A 23,503-nucleotide genomic window follows, 5' to 3' on the forward strand; every position below is an offset into this window, starting at 1 on the left:
CGAGAGAATTCACCAGAGACAGAGTGGGGAACAGAACAGGCAGACTGACGAAATACACTGCTGAGGGGAGCAGCAGGTGAGACAGGAGAGATCTGCCGTGCCATGTGGTTTCTCCCTGGCTGGCCAGGGATCAAACTTGTGCTGCAGAGGCGGCAGATTGCTTCACAGTGAGTTGCTTAACTCCTTGCACCACCAGGGAGGCCCAGTTTAGATTCCCTTTATTTTCTGTTATTTGATTGCACTAGCCAAAACTTCTAATACTAAATTAAACAGAAGTGATGACAGCAGGCATCTTTGCCTTATTCCTGTTTTTTTGTTTTTTTCCCCTTAGTTCAGGTCAAGTATAACCTTCAAAAGTTCCTTTCTAGCTGAGCAGTAAAACCTTCTCACTTCTCAGAAGGGATCAGCCTTTCCCACACGCGTCTTCCATCTCCCCACTCTCACTCAGCCCAGCAAGGCCTCAGTGATCCACGTGACTTTACTCAGGCACATGCACACCATGCATCAACATTTTGTTACTTTGGGCTTTTGTTTCCCTGAGCTACAGAGGTCAGGCATCAGCAGACTGGAACTTCTGCTGATGTTCAAATTTGGCTATTTTCATCGTTGGTCCACTTCAGGAAGAGTAGATCTCAGATTATTCCTGTTCGTAAAGAGAAATCTTTAACTGTTGTCTTGGTGATGCTAAATATACTGAATATTTATTCTTTACTGTTTGAGGTTAACTCAGTCACTTTAGAATTAATTCAGTCATTTCAGTTTATACTTAATTCAGGGTTTTCTCTGGCATTCTATTGCTTTAATATTACTACCTTGTAAATTTGTTCTGAAAAGATTTTAAATTTTTTATTGTTCAGGATATCTGTGATGATGAGGTAACTTTTATGTTTATGTTTAAAATACAGGTGATATGCTAGATGATAATCCTTATAATTTAACAAAATTTGTGAATGGAAAAGTAAGACCCTGTATTTTCGTTTACATTTTAATCCCAAAACTGGTGGCGACATAGTCAAAATGACGTAATCCTGGTTTAAAAGAGCTGATTTCTTTTGGTAACTTGGTATGTAAAATTGGGTAAGGGGGCCTCCCTGGTGGCGCAGCGGTTGAGCGCTGGGTTGCAAAGCTGCCCGCAGCCTCTGCAGGGCCGGTTCGATCCCCGGCTGCTCCCCCGCCACCGGAGGAGGGTCCCACATGGCGCGCAGACCTCTTCTGCCGCCCGCTGCTCCCCTCAGCAGTGTACTTTGGTCCTTCTGCCTGCTCTGCTCCCCGCTCTGGCTCTGGTGAATTCTCTCACCCTCCCGCGCTTTTGACTGTACCCAGTGCTTGTATGTATGCATGTATAAATCAATCAATCAATCAATCTTTAAAAAAAAAATTGGGTAAGGCACGGAACATCTCAAGATTGAAATTTTCCCTGTAAAGAAAGTTGATGGGGGGAAGGGGTAGAAGGAATTTGACTAGATAATACCAATATGCTTTCCTCGTGGGTGTTCTGTCATTTGAAAGGTAACATCAGCAAGCAAGGTGAGTTTTAAAATAATTTTTGCTGCAAGGGTGTTTATTCACTTGTCAAAACATATACTTTACTTCATTTGCTGAACTTAATTTTTGAACTTTGGGTGAAAATTAATAATCTCAAGAAGTACAAAATCAATATTGAGAAACATTGTTGATTTATCTTAAGAGAAATCATTTAAATAAACATATGTATTATATATCCCCTTTCTAGATTGTTTCCCCCCCCCCCAGACATAATGTCAACTGGAGATGACCAGCAATCACAGGCTCTTACCAAACCCGCTTTCAGTGAAGTACAAGCCTGTGCACTTGTGGAATCAGTATTTGGGTTAAAGGTTTCCAAGATCCAGCCACTTCCTAGCTATGATGACCAAAACTTTCATGTATGCATTTCAAGAACCAAAGACACTACTGATGGTCCAGCTGAATATGTCCTCAAAATAAATAACACTGAGTCTAGCAAAACTCCAGACCTGATTGAAGTGCAGAGTCACATCATCATGTTTCTGAGAGCAGCTGGATTTCCTACAGCCTCTGTTTTTCATACTAAAGGGGACAACATAACCTCTCTCATGTCCATAGGTAAGAGACCAACTCATTCATCTGTCACTTATCCATGTACATTACTACTACATTTTGCTACAAATAGAAATACCAAGAACAGATTCATAATTCCAAGTGTAGACATGGTTATTTTTCAGCTGTTGAGAGTAGCCACAGCATCACCCAGGTGGGAATAGGGGCTCCTATTCAGAAGGGGTTAGACCTGGGATCTGATGCTAACACTTCTGCTTAGAAAGGATCTCATGGATAAGCAGCTAAGAGGTCTTGCAAAAATCAGAGGAAATTTTTTGGAGGGGGGCTGGTTAGGCAGAAAAATAATTAAATGTTTGTATTCATCACAGCAGCAGTCTGTTTTGGTGCTGTTACATAGTTGATAGAACACAGAACTAGAAATCAGGAATTTTAGATCCCAGCTCTGTCATTACTGTTTGTGTGACTTTGGGTATGCCACTTAAATTCGTAAGACTACAAGTCCTCCATGAGACTTGGTCTCTTTCAACTCTAAATGCCAAAATGTTAAGATATGCCTGCCAGAATGCTCTTAAGAAGCAGCCTGAACTCAATTCCTTGGCATTTTTTGAAGGCCTAAAATCTCAGTCTTTTTCTCTTTTCTTTTTTTTAAATATTTATTTATTTATACAAGAATTGGGGTACATTCAGAGGCGTAGGACAGTGAGAGAATTCACCAGGGACAGAGCGGGGAGCAGAACAGGTAGACAGACCAAGGACACTGCTGAGGGGAGCAGCAGGTCAAGGCAGGAGAGGTCTGCTGCGCCCTGTGGGTTTCTCCCTGGCTGGCTAGGAATTGAACACACCTGCAGGGGCTGCAGACAGCGTCACAGCGTGGCGCTCAATCTGCTGCGCCACCCACCAAGGGAGGCCCTCTTTTTCTCTTTTCATTGTTCATCCTGTCTATCTAAATTTGCATTGCTCCAAACAACTAACACCCATAATAGTTCCTGAGGAGTAATTAGTTATTGTCATGTGTTGCAAATAGGCTGTTCCCCAGTTTGTCTCTGAGAAGCTTTGATTTCGAGGCAGTCATTTCTTATATCACACGTTCCTCAATTGTAAACTCAGGAAGAAGTGTTTTAGGCATCCACTTATGTTTAGTGCTAAGGCTGGCAGAGTTGAAGCTGTAATTTTGTTTCCATGTGAATGAATGATTCTCATCTTCTAAGGTTGATCTGTTCTACCTGTTGGAGTCATCCACTCCGGAGTACTGCTGGTTGGCACATTGTGTGTGTGTGTGTGTGTGTGTGTTGTGTAGTCTCTCTTATTCTTGGCAATAATTGCAAAAACAAAATGACCTCCAATTATTTTTTTCAAGATTAATTGAAAGAATATGTATTTCCACCCATCTAGATAGTGGATCTGAAACCAAAAGCTACTTGGTGAGGCTGCTGACTTACCTCCCGGGAAGACCTATAGCTGAGATTTCCATCAGCCCCCAACTGTTATATGAAATCGGAAAGCTAGCTGCCAAATTGGATAAGACACTAGAGGTAAGATTTGAGGGGTTTGTTTGTTTTTTTATTAGTATTCGTATGGATTTGATTTATTTTTTAAAATAAATCCAGGGTCAGATTCTCTTTTTATGTGTGGTGCTTCCTAAGGTGTGTTATGAAGAAAACTGAACCCTAACCCTAGATTACATGAATTTCATGACAGTAAGGTCTACTTTACTGGTATAGTGGGAAGTTTACTCACATTTTGAGAAATTTAGGATATAGTGGACCTCTCTGGTGGCCTAGGAGTTAAATCTCAGTGCTATCACCACTGTGATCTGAATTGATCCCTGGCCAAAGAGCTAATCCACATATGGTGCAGCAGACCCCGACTGTCTCACCCGCTGCTCCCCTCCGTAGTATATTTCATTAGATCTGCCTGTTCTGCTCCCTACTCTGTCTCTGGTGTATCCTCTCACTCTCTGCACCTCTGGCTTACACACCCCAGTTCTTCTACCTAAATAATTAAATAAACAAACAAGCAAATAAATAAATAAATACTGCGGTCTATATTCACAAGTTAAAACTTAAAGTTTTGATTGAGATAAGGTGTTACCAGCTAGAGCTCTGTAGGAAGCAGTAGCTAAGTTGCAGATGGATTAAAATGACTTGTGTTAAGTGTGTTTTTGACCTATAAAGATAGTATCATGTATGACAAATATTTTTCCAGACCTGCCCACAAAATATCTTCATTTATTTAGCATGTTTTCACTGAGTACCTCTTCTGTGCAGGCAGCAGGGAAAAGTGGAGAATTCCATGTCCTAGAGAAGTGTGTTCTGGGGGGACAAATAGTTTGAAAAGTAATTATAGCCTGTATGAGTAAATCAGTTTTCACACTGTTTTAAAACACTTGCAATTACTCCAAAGTGCTGTTCAGACCTTTTAAATGGCTCTATAATCCATCTACTTCTTTCTGTGCCTGTCTCAACTATCTTTAGCTTATGACTGTAGCCTCCCTGCATTTGGTTTTTCTTCCTCTTCCAATTTATATGTATCACTACAGACACTATAGAGTGACTTTTTAAAATTATAAACTGATTATTTGAGTTTTATAGGTGAGACCTGGCAGTTGCTTCTCACTGGCTTCAAAATGAAAACCATTGTTCTCAGCGTTTCTTTTACACAAGGACCTGTGTGGCCTAGTCCTTGCCTGCCCTACTCCCTCCCCTCAGTCTCATCAACCTCATCTCCCCTTTCATGCTTTTCTCCCCAGCAATGTAGAGCTTCTCACCTAAATGCCAATCTGGGTCATGCACATGTGCCTTTGCTATTTTCTCAACCAGTGATACCTTTTCTCTGCTCTGTATAACTCCTCTCTATCCTTGTCACACAGCTCCAGCTTCACCTCTGTGAAATGTTCCCTGACACTTTCTCTTCCCATGATGCACAGAGGTGATCATTTCCTTCTCTCCGCTGCTCCTGAATGGTGTACATTCAGCCTTCCATGGCTGTACTTAGGTACTGTGTCCCTTTTAATCTAAATAGTTGCTGTGTTACCCACCACCCCAAAATATACTGACTTAAAACAATAATGACTTATTTCTCTTGATTTTGTGGTGATTCTTCTGCTCTACTTAATGTTCAGCAGGCCCTGCATGCTGGGCTTAGGAGACCCCTTACTTGGCATTGACTGGGGTTACTCATGCAGCATGGGATGCTTCAGCTCCTTTCCATAGGACTTTTTCTCTTCATGTGGTGTTTTACCCTCCAGGGTGGCCTGCATATCCTTGCAGTATGGCTGCTGACTTCCAGGACAGCATTCCAAAAGGACAAGCCCACATTACAAGCGCTTATCAAGGCTCTGCTTGAATCATGCTAGCTAAGTCCCACCGGCCAAAGCATGTGTAATATGTCCCATCCCAAGTCAGCTGGGAGAAACCACATAAGGTCATGAATACCAAGAAGCATGGCTCACATGGGCCATTGGAGTAACAGTCTATCACCTATGGTGGTATAATTATTTGTTGTACATCTATGCTTCTTATTACATACACTACATAAGGAACACTGAGCTTCTTAAGAATAGCATTTGTGTGAATGCATTAAGAGTAGCATTTGTGGTTTTTTTCCCCCACCCACCCCCAGCATTTGTGCTTTAATTAATCATCTTTTACCCTTGATGTCTCACAGTAATAGATACATTCCAAGAAGGCTTGTTAAAAATTAATTAATTAATTAATAAGCAACTCGAGCCGGTTCTTAAAAAAGTTAGTCGTCCATCAGAGAGAGAAAAGGAGAAATGCCTGCTTTAGGACAGAACATGCAGAAAATCATGGAGAGACAATAACTGTGCTCCAGAACCTTCCATGTGGCTGGATTATAAAGGTTAAATCTGAGAGAGACGGGATAAAGTTGGAAACATAGGGTGAAGTCAGATTATAAAGCATGCTAGCATATACAGCATTAAGGAGTTTGGACTTTGTGTTAGAGGAAGTTTGGAGCCTTGGAAGGTTTTCAAGGTTTTCAATCTCTATTATAATTTATGACTCTCTCAGGGCCAGGATAGTGGGTAGTTTGACAGAAAGAATGAAGGCAGGGAATGTATCTAAATCTAATGCATTTGTCAGGTGAAAACTAATTGAGAACTTCAACCAAGAAAAGGTCTAGGTATAGTTAGGAGTCAGAGTCAACCAGATTTGGTGACTGGTTTAAAGATAAGCTTGTGGGAGAAGGAAGGGTTAAGCAAGATGGATTTAACCTGTGTCTGCTGGGACATACCCTACTCTAATGTAGGCCAGGCACTCCCCTGCTATCAATCATGTGGGAAGCTTCATATGGAACAGAGGACCAGAGGGTTGGTGGAGTAGGTGGGGAATAGCTGAGCACCATGGAAGGTGAGGTTTCTCACATAAAGGAAGGCAGTTCATACTCTAGTTATTTCACATTGTGTTCCTCTAGTGGCTGATGGACGTAGCTTGCTTGCGACCACTCCTTGCTCAGTGCACACTTTCTTTTCTACCTGTCTGAAGCTTTAGGGACAGGGGTAAGATGATGGGCCTTTACAAGCAATCAAGTGAGAGAGAGGATGGGCCTGGGAACACTGTAAAAAGAAGAGTTAGAAAGTTTTTTTTTTCATTCCTTTTATCCCAGAGAATTGATATTTTTAGTCTAGAAATGAATGAAAAAATTCTTTGCTGCTTTACATTAAGTCTTATAATTGAAATGTGTTTCTTGGAGGAGTACGTATTTGGGTCTTGCTTTCTTATCTAGTCTACCTATGCTCTTCATTTGGTATGTTTTTCAACCATTTACATTTAATGTTATTATTAATATACTTATGTTTAACACTATTGTCTTGATACATGTTTTCTATTTGTCCCATATATTTTTTAATTTTTAATTTTTTTGTGCTTGTTTTGGTTGGTAGTTTTTATTATTTCATTTAATCTCTTTTTTGCCTTATTAGCTCTAACTCTTTATTTTGTTATTTTAGTGGTTACATAAGGGTTATAAAATATATCTTTAACTGATCAGTCTACCTTAATGTCATATTCTGTCACTTTTTTCATAATATACTTCTGTCTCTTCCTTCCTGGCCTTTATACTAGTGTTGTAGTATATTTTACTTGTATTTATGTCATTATCATCATAATACATTGTTATTATTTTTGTTTAAAGTAATTAAATAGAATTAAATAATTAGAAAATGATGTATTTACCTAGGGTTTTACCTTTTACAGTGCTGTTCATCACTCGTGTAGGTCCATGGTATTATATTGTAGTTCATCAGGTATTATATTATATTATATTGTAGGTCATCAGGTATTATATTCTTCTACCTAAAGAACTTTCCTTTAACATTTCTCATAGTACAGGTGTGCCAGTGATGAATTTTTCCAACTTTTCATGTCTGAAAAAGTTGTTTCACCTTCATTTTTGAAAGATACTTTCATTGAGTGCAAACTTTGATGGTTTCTTTTAGTACTGTAAAGACATTACTCCATTTCTTCTTTCTTGCATTGTTTCTGACGAGTCTGCTGTTAAATTAGTCCTCTAAATTTAATATATTGTGTGTATATGTGTGTGTGTCCATGCATGCCAGTGTGTGTTTATTGATAAGATTTTCTATTTATCTGTACTTTTGACAGTTGGATATAGTGTCTTGGTATAATTTTGGTTATGTTTCTTGTGCTTGGCGTTCATTGAGCTTCCTTGAGTGGATAGTTATATTACTTGGAGGCAGCTTGATGATTCTGTTTCTTGATTTTACTACTTGATAGGTGGAGTTAGGGCTGAAATTAGGTACTGTCAAGGAACAGTTATTCCCTACTACCAATGCAAAATGCTTCTGCATTTTCTACCCATTGTCCTATGAACTAGATTTCCAATCTGGTACTTATCCTGTACTATTCCCTCTAATACTGGGAATACTTACAGGTGGTTCTTTCCCCAGCTTTGAGTGATTTCCTTATCCTGGAACATTGATCATAAACTATTTACAAATTCTCAAGGCAAGGGCAGTCTTAAGCTCTGTAGAGCTGATTTATATGATTAGCTTCTGTTTTCTGATCATCTGTTCCGCACACTGGAGCCCAGGGTTCAAAGCTAAGCCTGTGTCCCCTGCCTGTACTGTGGCTTCTCTAATAGCATTAAAGCAACACAAACTCATTTCATTTATTTTCAATCTTTCAGGAATCTCTATCCTTCATTGCCTGATGTTTAGTAACCTGAAAACCATCATTTGATATATTTTGTGCAGTGTTGTAGCTCTTACAACCAGGAGAGTAAACCTAGCTCCTGTTACTCTCTCATGGACAGAAACTGGAGTCAGTGTTACTGTCTAAAAAGTATTTATTTATCCTTTCATCCCCAAACAGAAATAACTATTTTTGGTGCTAAAAAAAAAAACCTTTCGGTGACTCATTAAGGAAAGTCTGATAAAAATACAGAATTATGTTACCAGTCATCTCCCCATTGTGGAATGACACTCATCACTGGGTCCAGGACCATATTGCCCCACAGTCTCTGGGGCATAATTGAAGCTCAGGAAATGTTTATCAACTGACAGATTCTTTTGTTTCCCTTATGTTGGCAGTAGTTACCATTATGTTACCCTTATGTTACCATTTCACATTGCACTCTGTTCATTTATTCAACAGATAATTATTGAGTGGTGCAAGATTTTGGGTGGAAAATATGTTAAGCATTTCAGATGATATAGTTTTCAATTAGGTTGAAGCAAATCCACCCATGGATATTCATTAAAATACCAATTTCTGAATATTAATATAATTTGGATTAAAATGAGCTGTTATAATTAAATTACTATAAATTTTTTTCTTCATATATTAATTTCATTTAGAAAACTGTTAAAACTGGTAGATGTCTCAGTAAACTCTCCACCACCCTCAGAAACAAATCTACTTAAATAAGCACCTGTTACATGTAAGAGTTCTTTATCATTCATCTTCCCTTCTACTCTGCCTCTGTGGGCTTCATTCATATGCCTGTTGCCATTGACATTTCAATTTTACTTCTGTATTCTGAAATGACCAGTATAGTTTTCAAAAGGAGATGACACCACATCATTGCTGAGTGAGTTCTGCTGTGTCGTTCACCATCTGCTGCTCTGCTGTACAGCTTATTTTAGTTGTCTGGCATGGGATGGGGGAGTTGTACAGGGACCCAAGAAAAGCATTCCTTACTTGGTACTGCCATGCAGGTATCATGCTTTGTTGCCATGCCTCACCTAAATGCAAAGCATGTCTTTACAGGAGGTAAGTTCTTGGTTTTTATATGAGCCACAGAGTCCATTGCAATTCCACACAGGTGCAGTATTTTAATCTTGTAGGCGTGGCAGAAGTTGACTGATCTGCTAGGGGTATGGCTGGGCACCGACACTTCCAGCAACTGGGCAGGAAGCCCAGGGTAGGCGGGAGACCTATGGTCAATAATGGCCAGAAGTGTGACATTTCACAAGTGAAGGGACCAACTAATCTGTACTGGAATTTTACTTCTGTTTGATCAAAGGTGATCTGGAGGTTAATCTCAGAATCTGAAAATCTCCTTTCTGTGTGAGAAAGAAGAAAATACAGGGCAGGTTTGGGAAAATGACTGTGGTCAGAGGTTTGTACAAGAGAATGCAAGGTGCTTAGGGAATGGGAATGGGGTGAGGCATAGAGAGTGAGGAAGCTGACAAGACGTAGGCTGATACAGACTCATAAGGAGCAGTGATTAAACTATCACAAATGCAGTTTGAAATACTAAGGAGCCAAACAGATAAAGGCCAGAGAAGTCGGGTATATTGGCCACAATGTTCGCATTCAGCAAATGTTTACTGAGCATCTGTTTGTATGAAGTGTCATTCCTTGTTGTAGTTTTTTTGTACATGATGGTGAGATTGGCATTTGTATTCTGATTTTGTTACAGGGCAGGGAGAGGGACAACCCAGAACCCCCAAACCTGCCTGTTCTAAATAGGTTCTGCCATCAGCTGCATCAAGATAAAACATGTAGACATTTAATGGAAAGGAACTTTAATACATTAGAGTGCAGTACAGAAAAGGGGAAGAATATATTTTCCAAATCAAGCACCCAAAGCCACCCATCCCTTCGTGGGTAAAACTCCAGCCAAGCATGATTGGCCCAAAGCAAGGGGCAAAGGCTTGCCACAAGTCTAAAGCTCCTTTTATCAGGGACCCATGGAAAATGGTCAGAAGCAGCCAGACAAGTCTGGGAGAAAAGAAAAACAAAATCAAAATCAAGATAAAAGCTGCCATTGTTAACCTCCCCATGGGTCTCAGCCACATCTGTTTCAACCAGTCCAGAACCAAAAAGCAAGTGGAGCTTCTTCACATGTCTCTCTGCTCCACATGCCTCCTCCAGTTCTCCTTCTTGCTCTCCATCCTGCTTCCTTCCTTCTCCAGTCTCCTTTCCAGCTTCTTTCCCCCCTGCTCAGTTCTACTCTCCTTTGGGTGGGGCAGGGAACCTGCAACCTCCCCTTTTCCTGGGGGCCACCCTGTTACAATTTTACTCCGAAGGAAACTAAGATCTGAACTATTTCATGGTAGAGCTAGTGAAAACCTAGATCTGATTTCCAGTCCAGATCCCAAGTATTCCTCCCATCACTCTATACTCCTGCGGGATGTACGGGATAACAGGGCCACCATATTAGCTGCCCGAGGCCTTCTCTGAGTGGACTTTTGCTCCATTGAAAACCCAACAAGTGTTACATTTCACTTTTCTTAAAAATAAAAGTTAGGGCCTCCCTGGTGGCACAAGGGGTTGAGATGCAACCCATGAAGCTGTCTGTAGCCTCTGCAGCACAAGTTTGATCCCCAGCCAGGGAGCTACCCATATGGCACAGCAGACCTCTCCTGACTTGCCCGCTGCTCCCCTCAGCAGTATATTTCAGTCAGTCTGCCTGTTCTGCTCCCTACTCTGTCTCTGGTGAATCCTCTCAACCCCCACACCTCTGGCCTGCACCCCAGCTCTTGTATGCATAAAAAATAAATCTTTTAAAAAAATAAAGAAAATAAAACTTTTATGTGCACATGATAAAAATTTCAAACATACAAAGAGGCATAGTGTGAACGTATTTTTTCTCCACTATCTCCACACATCTTCATCTTTAGCCCCAACCCCACCCTCCAAAGCCTCAACTCCTAACATTGCTTTCAATGCCTTTGGTGTATTTTTGTTATCCACAATGGCATTTAGCACATTAGATAGTCAGGAGGTTCAAAACCATGTCATGTGAGGAGTAACTGAAAGAACTAGAAAGGTTTACTCTAAGGGGCCAGGTTTCCTGTCTTCAAATATCTAGAGCTGTGTAGAAGAAGGGCTAATCCTCTTCCAGATGGCTCCAGAGGAAACAGGTGGAACCAGTGGCATGGACACTATTTGAAGAAGCACATTTTAATTCAGCAAGAGGAAGGATACAGAACCATCTCAGTAAGAGTGAAAAACATCCTACAAGAAGTATTCATATCCACTTAGAAAGGATATGGTAGTGATAACAGACGTATTGGGGAAGGTTTCCAAACTCCACGTCATGAGGCTGTTGAAATCAATGTAGAAGAACACTTTTTGAAGAAATGGAATAAGAACTTAAAAAAAAAAAAACCCACCAGAATACAGATGTAATGTTATATATATTGTTCACTAAGACTTTTTTCTTTATATGTACATGTTGCCTCTTTAGTGAGTTGTGATGTAAAATGTGTTTCATACTGAGAGCAATGGTCAATAATTTGAAAACTGCTCTACCTGGCGAACTTTGTTCTGGGCACCTGTCACTCTCTGTGGAAGAGACCTCTCGCTCTTAGCCCGTGACCAAGTCCTCCCTTGGCCCCATGGCGGATTCCTCATGCGTCCCTCTCTAAACTTCAGTTTTCTCACTTTTGCAATGCTCGGTGAAGCTACTTAGAATTTTACGTAAAGTGGTTACAATTCCAAAATTTCAAACTCCCAATTTTCTGTTCTAAGAACATTCCTTTATTCAGCAAACACTGCTTTGGCAGTGCCTTCCTTGTGCAGACACTGAATTAGACATCGGGATGTAGGAATGAGCAAAATATACCAAAACCAAATTTCCCGGTGCTCGTGCAGCTGACAGCCGAGTGAGAATAGACAGTAAGGGAGGTAAGTAGATGACAGTGACTGATAAATAGCAGTATGTGCTAATTGCTTAAAATAGAAAATAAGCAAAGAAGAGGGATGAGAAGTATTGAAGAGAGGGTTGAAGTTTTAGATAGAGTGGTCAGGAAGCTTGCCCAGAAAAGGTGACTTTAGAGTAAAAGCCTGTTGGAATTGAGGACACTACCCATCGGGGTATCTGGGGACCAGCATCCCACGGTAAGACAACAACAAATGGAAAGGAAAAAGCATGACTGCATGGTCCCTGAACAGTGATTGGAGGAGAGTGAGCAAAGGGAAGAAAATGGAATCCAAGAGGTCACAAGGCACCAGGGCAGGTCACGTGGGTGAGAGCAGTGTTCTTCAGAACTGTCTCCTGTTGTAGGCTATGGATACTGCTGTCTTCACAACTTTATGAGGGTCAAATGAGATAAGCATTTGCTCTTAAAGCTGTGAGGTCCCATACAGTCATACTTACACCATGTGTAGAGTGGCGCCTGGGAGAACGCTGGCTCTCACCCCGTGCCCCTGGCTTGCACTGGGAGGTGCCTCTCCTGGCACACAGCATGTCTTGTAGCAGTAACTGCTCTGTCAGGAGTTTTAAGAGTTTTTTGCTTTTGATTTAGAAATTCCAGCATCCAAAGTTAAGTAGTCTTCGTCGGGAGAACTTCATCTGGAATCTGAAAAACATTCCTCTTCTGGAGAAATATCTGTATGCCTTGGACCAGAATCAAAATCGAGAGATCGTTGAACAAGTCATTCAGCTGTTCAAGAGTGAGGTGATGACCAAATTAACTGATTTTCGAGAATGTGAGTATTTCTCCAGTCAAATAAGTATTTTTCTTGATATTTATTTCAATTGTCAAATTTCAAACCAGCTTTATCGAATTAAATTTTTTTGCCTTATTTGCTCCTGTTGCTTTTTAAAGAATTGTACTTTCCTTAAAATTGCTTCCCTTGAAGCCCCCTCTAAACTTTACGTGATTCCACCTCTCCCCTCCCTACTAAATTTTTATGCATGTTTTAATATCATTACCCCATATGTATGTATCAGAAGTTATATATAGTATTTCCAACTTTCATAAATGGTATCACATTGTATGTTCTGCAGCCTGTTTTTTATTCAACATTATATTTTTCAGATTTATCCTTTTAATGTATGTAGTTCAACTTCATTTAGTTTAAACTGCTGACTAGTACTCTAGTATCTGTATACCATAATTTATTTGAACATGCTGTAATTTTTTTTACTCTATTTTCTTGTTAATAAGATTTTAGTCCGTTGCTATTTTTTCTGTGTATAAGTGATGTTATAATGAGCATATTTGGGTGTATGTCCTGTGTGCATGGACAGTAGTTTCCCTGGGGTGTCACCAGCATTTTGACTCAGCTTGAAGCACTGATCAAAATACAAGGAACTGGGGGGATTTCTCAAAAGGCTGGGGTAGGAGTGTGTGTCCCTTGTGCCCTCTGCTTCCTGTGCTGGGCAGCTCAGGCTGCCATTAAAAAACACCACCATAGACTGGGTGGCTTAAACAGCAGACACTTGTTTTCTCACATCTCTGGAGCCTGGAAGTCTGTGATCAGGGTCCTTTGATGGTCAGGTTCTGGTGACTCTCTTCCAGGCAGCAGACAGCCACCTTCTTTCCATGTTCTCACATGGCAGAACGAGAGCAAGCAAGCTCTCTGGTTTCTCTTCTTCTCAAGACACTCACCCTATCATGAAGCCCTAACCCTTGTGGCCTCACCTAAATCCAATTGTCACCTCCAAAATAGCCCTTTCTCCAAGTGCCATTATATTGAGAGTGAGAGCTTCAACATAGGAATTTGGAGGCCAAGGAGCACTTGGTTTGGTCCATTGTGTAAGCACAGTGTAAGGTGGGAGCATAATCAGAGCTGATTTTACCTCTCAACCCTGCCCTCCCTCCCTGCTGCCCCCCAACCCCATTCATCTTCGTGCCTTTAAATGGTGTCCACCGTTCACCATCTGTCTGGCCAAAAACCGAGGTGTCATCAGCCTTGGCTTTGTTCTTTCGCTCACAAGTCACATCCAATCAAATTCTATCATTTCTAACTTCAAAATATGCCCTACATCTAACCACCTTTCCCCATCTTCACTCCTACCACTTGGTCCAGGCACCATCATTTCTCATCTGAATTCTTGCAGTGACCTCCAAACAGGGCTCCCTGCCCCGTTCTCTGCCTGCAGTGTATATTCACGTGTGTTCTCCCTGTAATTTTTATTTTACTTAATACTACTAAAGTAAGGTTCTTCATGTTGTCATGTGTGGCTAGTTTTTAAATTTTTATTACCTCAGAGTATTCTATTTATAAATACACCACACTAGCTGTTCTAGTCTTAAAAGATGTTTGAGTTGTTTCTAATTTTGGTCTATTAAGAATGGTGCTACTGTGCATGCTCCGGTGTCTTTTTGCTCCTGTGTCTCAGAACATGTTCTTGAGGTCTTTGGTCTGTGACTGCCTGAGCTCTGGGATAGGATTGCTAAGTCATCAGACGTGTCTTTATTCAGTTTTACTAGTGTAATAACACCAGCTTTCCAAACTGGTTGTATTACTTTATACTACTACTAGCCTAGTATAAAAGTTGTCATTGCAATTGTCAGACTTTAAAATTTTTTGCCAATCTGACGATTGTCATTGTGGTTTTCATACATACCTCCCTATGTATGGGCCATTTGAATAAACTGTTTTGTGAAATGCCTAGTCTAGTCGTTTGCCTGTTTTTCTATTGGGATATTTTTTGGTTATTGGGATAATCTATTGGAATTATCATTGACCAGAAATTTGAAATATTTTCTGGCTATGAGTCCCACATCGGCTGTATGTGTTGAAATATTTTGTCCCATTCCATGGCTTGTATTTTCACTCTCTGTGTGATGTGTTTTGATAACAATCCTTAATTTATCGCTTCAAATAAATCAGTCTTTTGCTTCATAGTTAGTGTTTCCCTACCTATTGGTTATGAAGATATTCTTCTATATTATCTTTCTAAAGTTGAATCATTTTTGCCTTCCATAATAGGTCTAAAATACATCCGGAATTTATTAATTTTTTCTCAAAGATTTATTTATTTATGTGTACAAGAACTGGGGTGTAGGCCAGAGATGTTGGGGGTGAAAAGATTCACCAGAGACAGAGTGGGGAGCAGAACAGGCAGACTGACTGAAATCCACAGCTGAGGGGAGCAATGGGCGAGGCAGGAGAGGTCTGCTGCACCATGTGGGTAGCTCCCTGACCGGGGATCAAACTCATGCTGCAGTGGCTGGCAATAGCTTGATAGTGCTGTGACTTTAACCCCTGTGTCACCAGGGAGGCCCTGGAATTTATCTTTATAGTATGGTGTGAATTTTACTTACGGCTGATCAATATATTTTGAAAGTCATCTTTTCTCCTTTTGTTTTGCAGTCACCACCTCTGTTGTAATCAAAGATGTTTATAGACTCTCCACTTTATTCTGTGGGTTGTTTTATCTCTCTCTATATGCATGTCATACTATGATTAGCTTGACTACGTTATACTGTGGTGAGAAATAATGCCCAGAGTACTAGGGACTGAAGTCATGAAGGTTTATTTCTACCTCAAGTTTCATGGATTGGCTTGGGCTCTGTTCTGTGTATTCTCACGCTGGGATTTAGAGCAATGGGACTTTTATCATCTGGAGTATTGGTAAGGGGAAAGAGAATGCAGTAAATTGTGTGTTGACTCCTAAGTTTTCTGTCATGAAGTGACACTTCTGTTCTTTTCAGTGGCCCAAAAGTCACACGGCCACCCTTAGCTTTTTGGGAAGTAGGAAAGCACAACCAGCATGTCCCTGGAGCAAAGATAGCTGGGCCATTTGAGAATATTCCTAAGAAATATCATACTTTATCTTAATTTCTTTAACTTTCTAAGTCTTCTCATCATCCTGCCTTCTTGTTCTTTTATAAGAGGGTCTTGACTGTTTTTTGGAAATTTACGCTTGTATGTCAATTTTGATATCATTGTGTCATATTTTTAAATAACTTGGTTAGGGTCTTCCCTGGCGGTGCAGGCAGTTGAGCACCGCGCTGTGAAGCTGTCCGCAGCCTCTGCAGCGCCGGTTCAACCTGGCTGGCTGGGGAGGGTCCTATATGGTGAGCAGACCTCTCCTGTCTCGCCTGCTGCTCCCCTCAGCAGTGTGTTTCATCAGTCTGCCTGTTCTGTTCCTCACTCTGTCTCTGGTGAATCCTCTCACCCTCCCGCGCATGTCGCCTGTACCCCAGTTCTTGTATGCATGAGTAAAATAAATCTTTAAAAAAAAAAACTTGAGAAAACTGATATTATAGTACATTTATATTTATACTTAAAAGATTAAATAATCTATGAATATTGGTCTCCATTTACATAAGGTGAATTTTTTAGTTATCCTTTTATTGCTGATTTCTGTTACAGTTGCATTACGGTTAGAGAAAATGCTTTTTATCCGTGCTATCCAGTAGCCTTTATTTCAGTAGTGGAAATTTTCTGTATATGTATTGCCCAATACAATAGCTTCTGTGTGGCTGCTGAGCATTTGAAACGTGGCTGGTGCAGCTAAGGAATGGATTTTCAATTTTATTTAATCTTAATGAATTTAGATGACAGCATATCCCTGGTGGCTGCCATTTGGAAGAGAGCAGCTCTGTATGACTTTAGTACTTTGAAATTTAAGATTTACTTTATAATGCAGCACTTGGTAAATTTTTAAAAATGGTCCATGTGTGCTTATTCTACATGTATTGGGTGCAAAATTATATGTTAGGTCAAGTTTTTAAATCATGTTGTTTACATTTTTTATGCAGTTGATTTTTCTTATTTTTACCTACTTGTTACTGAGAAAAGTATATTTTATACCTCCTCTGATTGTAGATTGTTTACTTTTTACTTATATTCTGTTAGTTTTTGCTTCATATATTTTGGGACAAGTGCATATGAAATGAGAAGTCTTCTTTTTTAAACAAAATTTTTTTGATTTGTCTTCCGTTTACAATGCTATTTAAGTTTGGGAGTACAGCTTCACATCTCAATATGTGTATATATCTCACTGTACCCATAAAAACTACAATTTTTATCTTACTGAGACTTTTTTCAGTGTAAAGAGTCCCTCTAATGCTTTTTGTGTTTATGTCTGCTCCATCTAACTTACAACTGTACTCTTATTTTTGAACTCTTGATTTTTTTCTCTGTCCCAATTTTCTTTTTTCCTCTTCTTTTTGAATGAATTGTTTTTGTTGTTGCATTTTTTTTCTTCTCCAATAGCTTAAAAATTATATGCTCTTTCCATTTTTTGAGTGGTTACCCTAGAAATTCTAATGTGCAACTTTAACTTACCAAAATCTAATGCTATTCAAGAGGAGAAATTTAAGATATTTAATTATATTTGTCTTTCCTCAGGTCTATGCTGTTGTTTTAGTGAACTGAAATTCCATATTTTTTAAAGTCAAAAGACATTATTGTTTTGGTTTTCTAGTCATTTGTTTACATTTGCTCATATGTGGCTCCATGTCTTCTAGCACCTCAAAACTTCTGGAGTTATTTTTTTTCTGCCTGAAAGTCATCCTTTGGATTTTCCTTTATATAGTTTTTTGATGGTGAAGTTTAACTGGTTTTGTCTGAAAATGTTCTCATATTGTTTATTCTTTTTTTTTTAAATAATAAATTTTATTTTTGTATTCCCCCATACAATTGCAAACCCCCCCTTCTGACCCCAATCCCTCCCCTCCCGCCCCCCACCCCCCAAAAAGTGTCTCTGGTTCATAGTTTTTTGTTGATTTTGATTTTCACTTTCTTATAGTTATTCATTTTCCTGGTCCCTTATTTAAGTTTTCTAGATTCCTGCTATGAGTGAGACCATCCGGTATTTTTCTTTTTCTTTTTGGCTTATTTCGCTGAGCATGATCCCTGCCAGCGCCATCCATGTTGCTGCAAATTGCATGTGTTTATCTTTTTTGGATGCTGAGTAATAGTCCATGGTATATATGTACCACATCTTCTTGATCCAGTCATCTATTTTTGGGCATTTGGGCTGTTTCCAAAGAGACTCAGCAACAATATTGTTTATTCTTGATGGATATTTTCACAGCCTATAGAATTTTAGGATGCAGGATTTTGGAATTTTAGAATTCCATTGTCTCCTAGCTTCCATTCTTTCAGAGAGCTCAGCTAAGGTCTGATCTGTTGCTCCTTTAAAGACATTCTGTCTGGGCCTCAAAGACATTCTGTCTGGGCCTCATAGGAGTTAAGTCTCAGCACTATCACTGCTTGGCCTGCCTTTGATCCCCAGCCAGGGAGCTAATCCACATAAGGCACAGCAGACCTCTCCTGTCTCACCAGCTGCTCCCCTTGGCAGTGTATTTCAATAGATGCACCTGTTCTGCTCTCCAATTCTGGTGAATCCTCTTACTGCCCCCCCCACTTCTGTACCTCTGGCCTACACCCCAGTTCTTCTATGCAAAAATAAATGAATAAATCTTAAAAAATAAATAAATAAATAAAAATCAAGACATCCTGTCTTTTCTCTGATGAGATACTTTTAAGATTTCTTTCTCTCTCTCTCTCTTTTTTTTTTTTTTTAACTTAACCCCTGAGCCACCAGGGAAGCCCCTTTAGAGAACATTTTAGACTTGCTACAGTGTTTTAGTAGTTTGTAAACTACTCACACACTTTTTATAAAGATTTCTCTTAAGTGATTTTTTTTTTAAACTTGGGTTTCTCAAATCTGCATGCAGATAATATCTTTCATTAGTTGTAGAAAATTCTTACCTGTGCCCCATTCTGTCTCCTCCTTTCGGGACTCCATTTAAGCTAGTGTTAGGCCTGCAGAGTGAGTCCTCTACATCTCTTATTTGTGTTTTAAATCTTTTTCTCTGTCCATGTTGCATTTTGGGTAATTGTCTAACCTGTCCTCTAGTTTATTAATTCTGTTCAGCTATGTCTAATTTCTTAAACTCATCTATTGCACTCTATTTCATTTTTAGAAGTTTTCATGTTTTTCAGTTTTAGAAGTTCTCCATTATTTTTCTAGAGTCATTTCCTTGTGGCCAAAGAATATACTCTATGCCAGCGCACAGGGAATGAAAAACAACCAAAAGAAACTAACTATAGAAATGGAACCAAAAACTTTAGTAACTAAAATGGTGAGACACAGAATATATTGATACAGCAGACTGGTTTGGTGACTGGTTTCATACTATATTTCTGTCCTTCTGCCTCCCTGTACCTGCAGCAGTCCTTACAGAGAATTGGTAGCAGAGGTCACCCTTTCGGAGTCCACAGGCTGCCCCTGGCGTGGGAGCTCCCCCAGCTGGCAGGTTGCACTTTCTGTTCCTATTTCCCCAAAGGAGTAAAGCACAATGATTATCTGAAGTACAGTAGAGAGACCTGTGGTTTTATTCCTGTTCACAGCATGGCTTTTCTGTTTGGTTTTTAATATATAGATCTAGTCTTGTCTTTTTTTAAATATCTGTAGTTTTCCCATTACCAGAGTGCCTACAGTCCCCCACCACACTCCACTGGGGCCCTCTCTTCCATGATCCCACTCTCCCTCCTCTGCTCTCCCCATTCCCTCTCTCCCTCCCTGCTGACTGTCTCTGGTCTGCCATCTCAGTCTGCCTCCAGGAAGCAGAGTTTGTCTTTGTCTGACCCTTTGTTTAGTTTCTCATGATTCTACAAGTAAGTGAAACCACATGATGTTTATGTTTTTCCCCTGGCTCACTTCACTGAGCATGATCCCTTCCAGCCCATCCACATTGCCACAAATCTCGGGAGTTTATCTTTTTTAATCACTGAGTATTATCCCATCATGTATATGTACCACATCTTCTTGATCAGCTCAACCAATCTAGGGCATTTAGGTTAGTTTCCATATCTTAGCTAATGTAAATAGTGCTGCTGTAAACACAAGAGTGCAGGTTTCCTGTCAAATTGGTATTTTTGTGCTCTCTGAATAGATACCCAGGAGTGGAATTGCTGGGTCATATGGCAGATCCATTTTTGTCTTTTGAGGAACATCCAAACTGTTTTCCAAGGGGCTGGATCAGTCTGCATTCCCACCCACAGTATAAAAGTGTTTCTTTTTCTCCCCACCCCCGCCAGTAATTGTTGTTTGTGGGTTGCCCCCTCTTCTGCCCATCTTTTGGTTGAGTTATTTGTTTTATTTTTGTTGAGTTGTATAGCACTTTGTAGATCTTCAATATCAATCCCTTATCAGATGTATGGTGTCAAAATACTTTCTCCCATTCAGTAGGGTCTCTCTCTGTTTTGGTCACTATTTTGCTGTATAGAAGCTTTTTAGTTTTATACTTTCCCAGCTGCTTATTTTCTCCTTTGTTTTCTTTGCTGGTAGAGATGAGTCCACAGGGATGCTTCTGAGGTTTAAGTATTTTGCCTATGTTTCATTCTTCTATCTTGTTTTTAAGATTGACTATATTTTGTTTTTCTTTTTATCATTGTTGTGTATATTGAGTACAAGGGGACTGATTATCAAAGAAGGCATTCACTCTACCATCTTGATCAGAATTCCTTTGACAACTATTTTCATCTTTTTCCAGGCATTAAATAACTATCTTTTCTTGATAGGCCATTGACATATCAACAGAAGCAGTGAAATGAGAAAGCACGGTTCCCTTGTCTACAGATTGTATTCAGGAAGTGACATATTCTGTAGATTCCAAGGTGCCACTGGATTATATGACATGCAACATGACAAACCTCTAGAGAGAAACATCGCCCGTGAAACAGACAAGGCACCAATAATAATGGTCAATGCTTTTGTGTGCCACCCACTGCGTTACGTTACCTAAACGTGGTTTATGTGATCCTAAATCATACAGAAGAAATCAAATTGCTTTAGAAGTAAATATTATAATAAACACATGACTCACTGCTTCACTGCTCGGGGATACCTCCATCTCTGTCTAATCCTCAGTCTGTGCTTGTCAGTCAGTCAGTGCTTGTCAAACAAGTTTGGATTTTTTCCCCAAGCCATTTCAGCCTGATCGAAGGCCTTAAAGTATCAGGCTCAAGTTTACAAGTAGCTCATACCACACAAAAGTTACCCTGCAAGTTCAACAACACCCAAATTAGTCTGTACTCTCTTCAACGATTCTCTAAAAAAAAAAAAAAAAAAAAAAAAAGTTAATCGGAACATTTTCAATTTATGTTTTATCTCTTGCAAATTAATAATAGTTTGTGCACCAGCCCTTACCACAGACCTCCCTCCTACCTCACTTTGAGTAGTGCTAACTTAAAATATTACCATCTATTCCAGTAGTTGGAAGACTAGAAAAAGTCAAAATTACTTTGTCATCAGAAATTTTATTTCTGGAAATCTTGGGTTAAAATAAAGGCACAACTGGGCCTCCCCTGGTGGCACAGGTGATTGAGCACAGCACTGTGAAGCTGTCCGCAGCCTCTGCAGCACCGGTTCGATCCCAGCTGGCCAGCGAGGGTCCCACATGGCGCAGCAGACCTCTCCTATCTCAACCGCTGCTCCCCTCAGCAGTGTATTTCTTCAGTCTGCCTGTTCTGTTCCCCACTCTGTCTCTGGTGAATCATCTCACACTCCCATGTATCTGGCCTGTACCCTGGTTCTTGTATAAAAATACATAAATCTTTATTAAAAAAATAAAATAAAGGCACATCTGATCCATTCTAGGACTCTTTGCTTCCTGTAATGGATATGCATAATAAATATATTATTTTTTAACATTTCTGGCATGGGGCAGTTCTTTTCCCTTTACTTTGCTGGTAGCCAAAGTCGGGTGTTTGCAATAGCTACAATATTAATCTTCTGGCCTTTTATTGATAAGAAGCAAAAGCAAAACAAGTACAAGTAACTTTTTTTTTTATCTTTTTCAGAGAAAATTATTTTATTTCAAGAAAAATAGGGCCTGGGTTTTTAATCTCTGACTGCTCATCAAATTACTTGAATGCTTATATCTGAGCAAGGGAAATGAACAGAGATGAAATGAACTGTTAAATAACTGTTCTTACATTGCTCGATTTTTCTCCTTTCAGGTATCAATCATGGAGATCTTAATGACCATAACATTTTAGTAGAGTCCAGCAAGTCAGCCTCTGGAGATGCTGTATATCAAGTGTCTGGGATTTTAGACTTTGATGACATGAGCTATGGCTACTATGTGTTTGAAGTAGCTATCACCATCATGTATATGATGATTGAAAGCAAGAATCCTATGCAAGTAGGAGGTCATGTCCTTGCAGGCTTTGAAAGTATAATTCCACTGACAACTGTGGAGAGGAGTGCTTTGTATCTGCTAGTGTGCAGTCGTTTTTGTCAGTCACTTGTCATAGCTGCATACTCTTGCCAGCTCCATCCAGAGAACAAAGAATATATCATGATTACTGCAAAAACTGGGTGGAAACACTTACAGCAAATGTTTGAAATGGGCCGTAAAGCTGTCGAAGAGATCTGGTTTGAAACTGCCAAGTCCTATGAATCTGGGATGCCCATGTGACTAGACAAATGCACATTAACCTGAGCAATGAAAAACTCGCTAGGACCAAATCTAATGTATGGGTGACTTCCCTGCACAGCTATCAGTGAGTTGGTAGAACAGATCAGTGCACATGAAAGCGCTAAGATCTTCAATGTCATGATTTTTTTTTTAACTTAACGCTACATGAGCAAACATGTCTTTCAGTGAATCTCACATGTGTAAAGCACACAGGATGATATTTTGAATCAGATGATTTCTCAAGTCCTATTCCAGAAACCTCCTCTCACCTCTCTGTTCTCCAGATTCCTGCCGCACCGTCTTTCTATGGCACATCACTTGGAATAGTGGACCATGGCTACGCAGTCATTAGCCTGAGAGCTCTTTGAGGGCAAAGATATATCAAGATTTGTTTTTCCTGTTTTTTTTTTTGGTCCTTTGTCCTTTCTTTTTACACCTGGTATAGTGCCTTTCCACAGAAAGGTCTTTAAAAATATTTGTAAAATTGATGTGTTCTAGAAGAAAGTCTGGAGAAAATAAATCATGAATTAAGATGCCTCAGAAGAAAATACAGATGGTATTCACAAAAAAAGTTATGACTTGTTGAAGAGGGTATTTGAAATTGAAAATCCAGAAATGGATGCTAAATGCATTGGAACTGCCAAGAAGCATATAAAGACATTCAAGCAAGGCCACTCATTCCTGAGGTACCTAAATAGTGTGGTTAATTTTCAGACTGATACTAAGAAAGTCCCTAAGCAGATATTTAAATTCTCTACAATTTATTTCTCTTCATATAAATAGGTAGTATTGGTGAGCTGTAGCTCACTGTATTCTTGACTTAAATTATACTACTGT

At 39.7% G+C, this 23,503-nt stretch overlaps 1 protein-coding gene across 1 annotated transcript; it reads left to right on the top strand.

Annotated features, from left to right (window-relative positions):
* Positions 1–1,757: 1,757 nt before the first annotated feature.
* HYKK (hydroxylysine kinase) lies at positions 1,758–22,666 on the top strand (the record flags this gene model as incomplete). Its single annotated transcript, XM_084253566.1, has 4 exons — positions 1,758–2,103; positions 3,451–3,590; positions 12,797–12,980; positions 22,206–22,666. 4 exons carry the CDS (start codon positions 1,758–1,760, stop codon positions 22,664–22,666), a joined length of 1,131 nt encoding a protein of 376 aa, XP_084109692.1.
* Between the last annotated feature and the right edge of the window lie 837 nt (positions 22,667–23,503).

Source organism: Talpa europaea, assembly GCF_964194135.1.
Source record: "Talpa europaea genome assembly, chromosome: 1".
Taxonomy (NCBI): domain Eukaryota; kingdom Metazoa; phylum Chordata; class Mammalia; order Eulipotyphla; family Talpidae; genus Talpa; species Talpa europaea.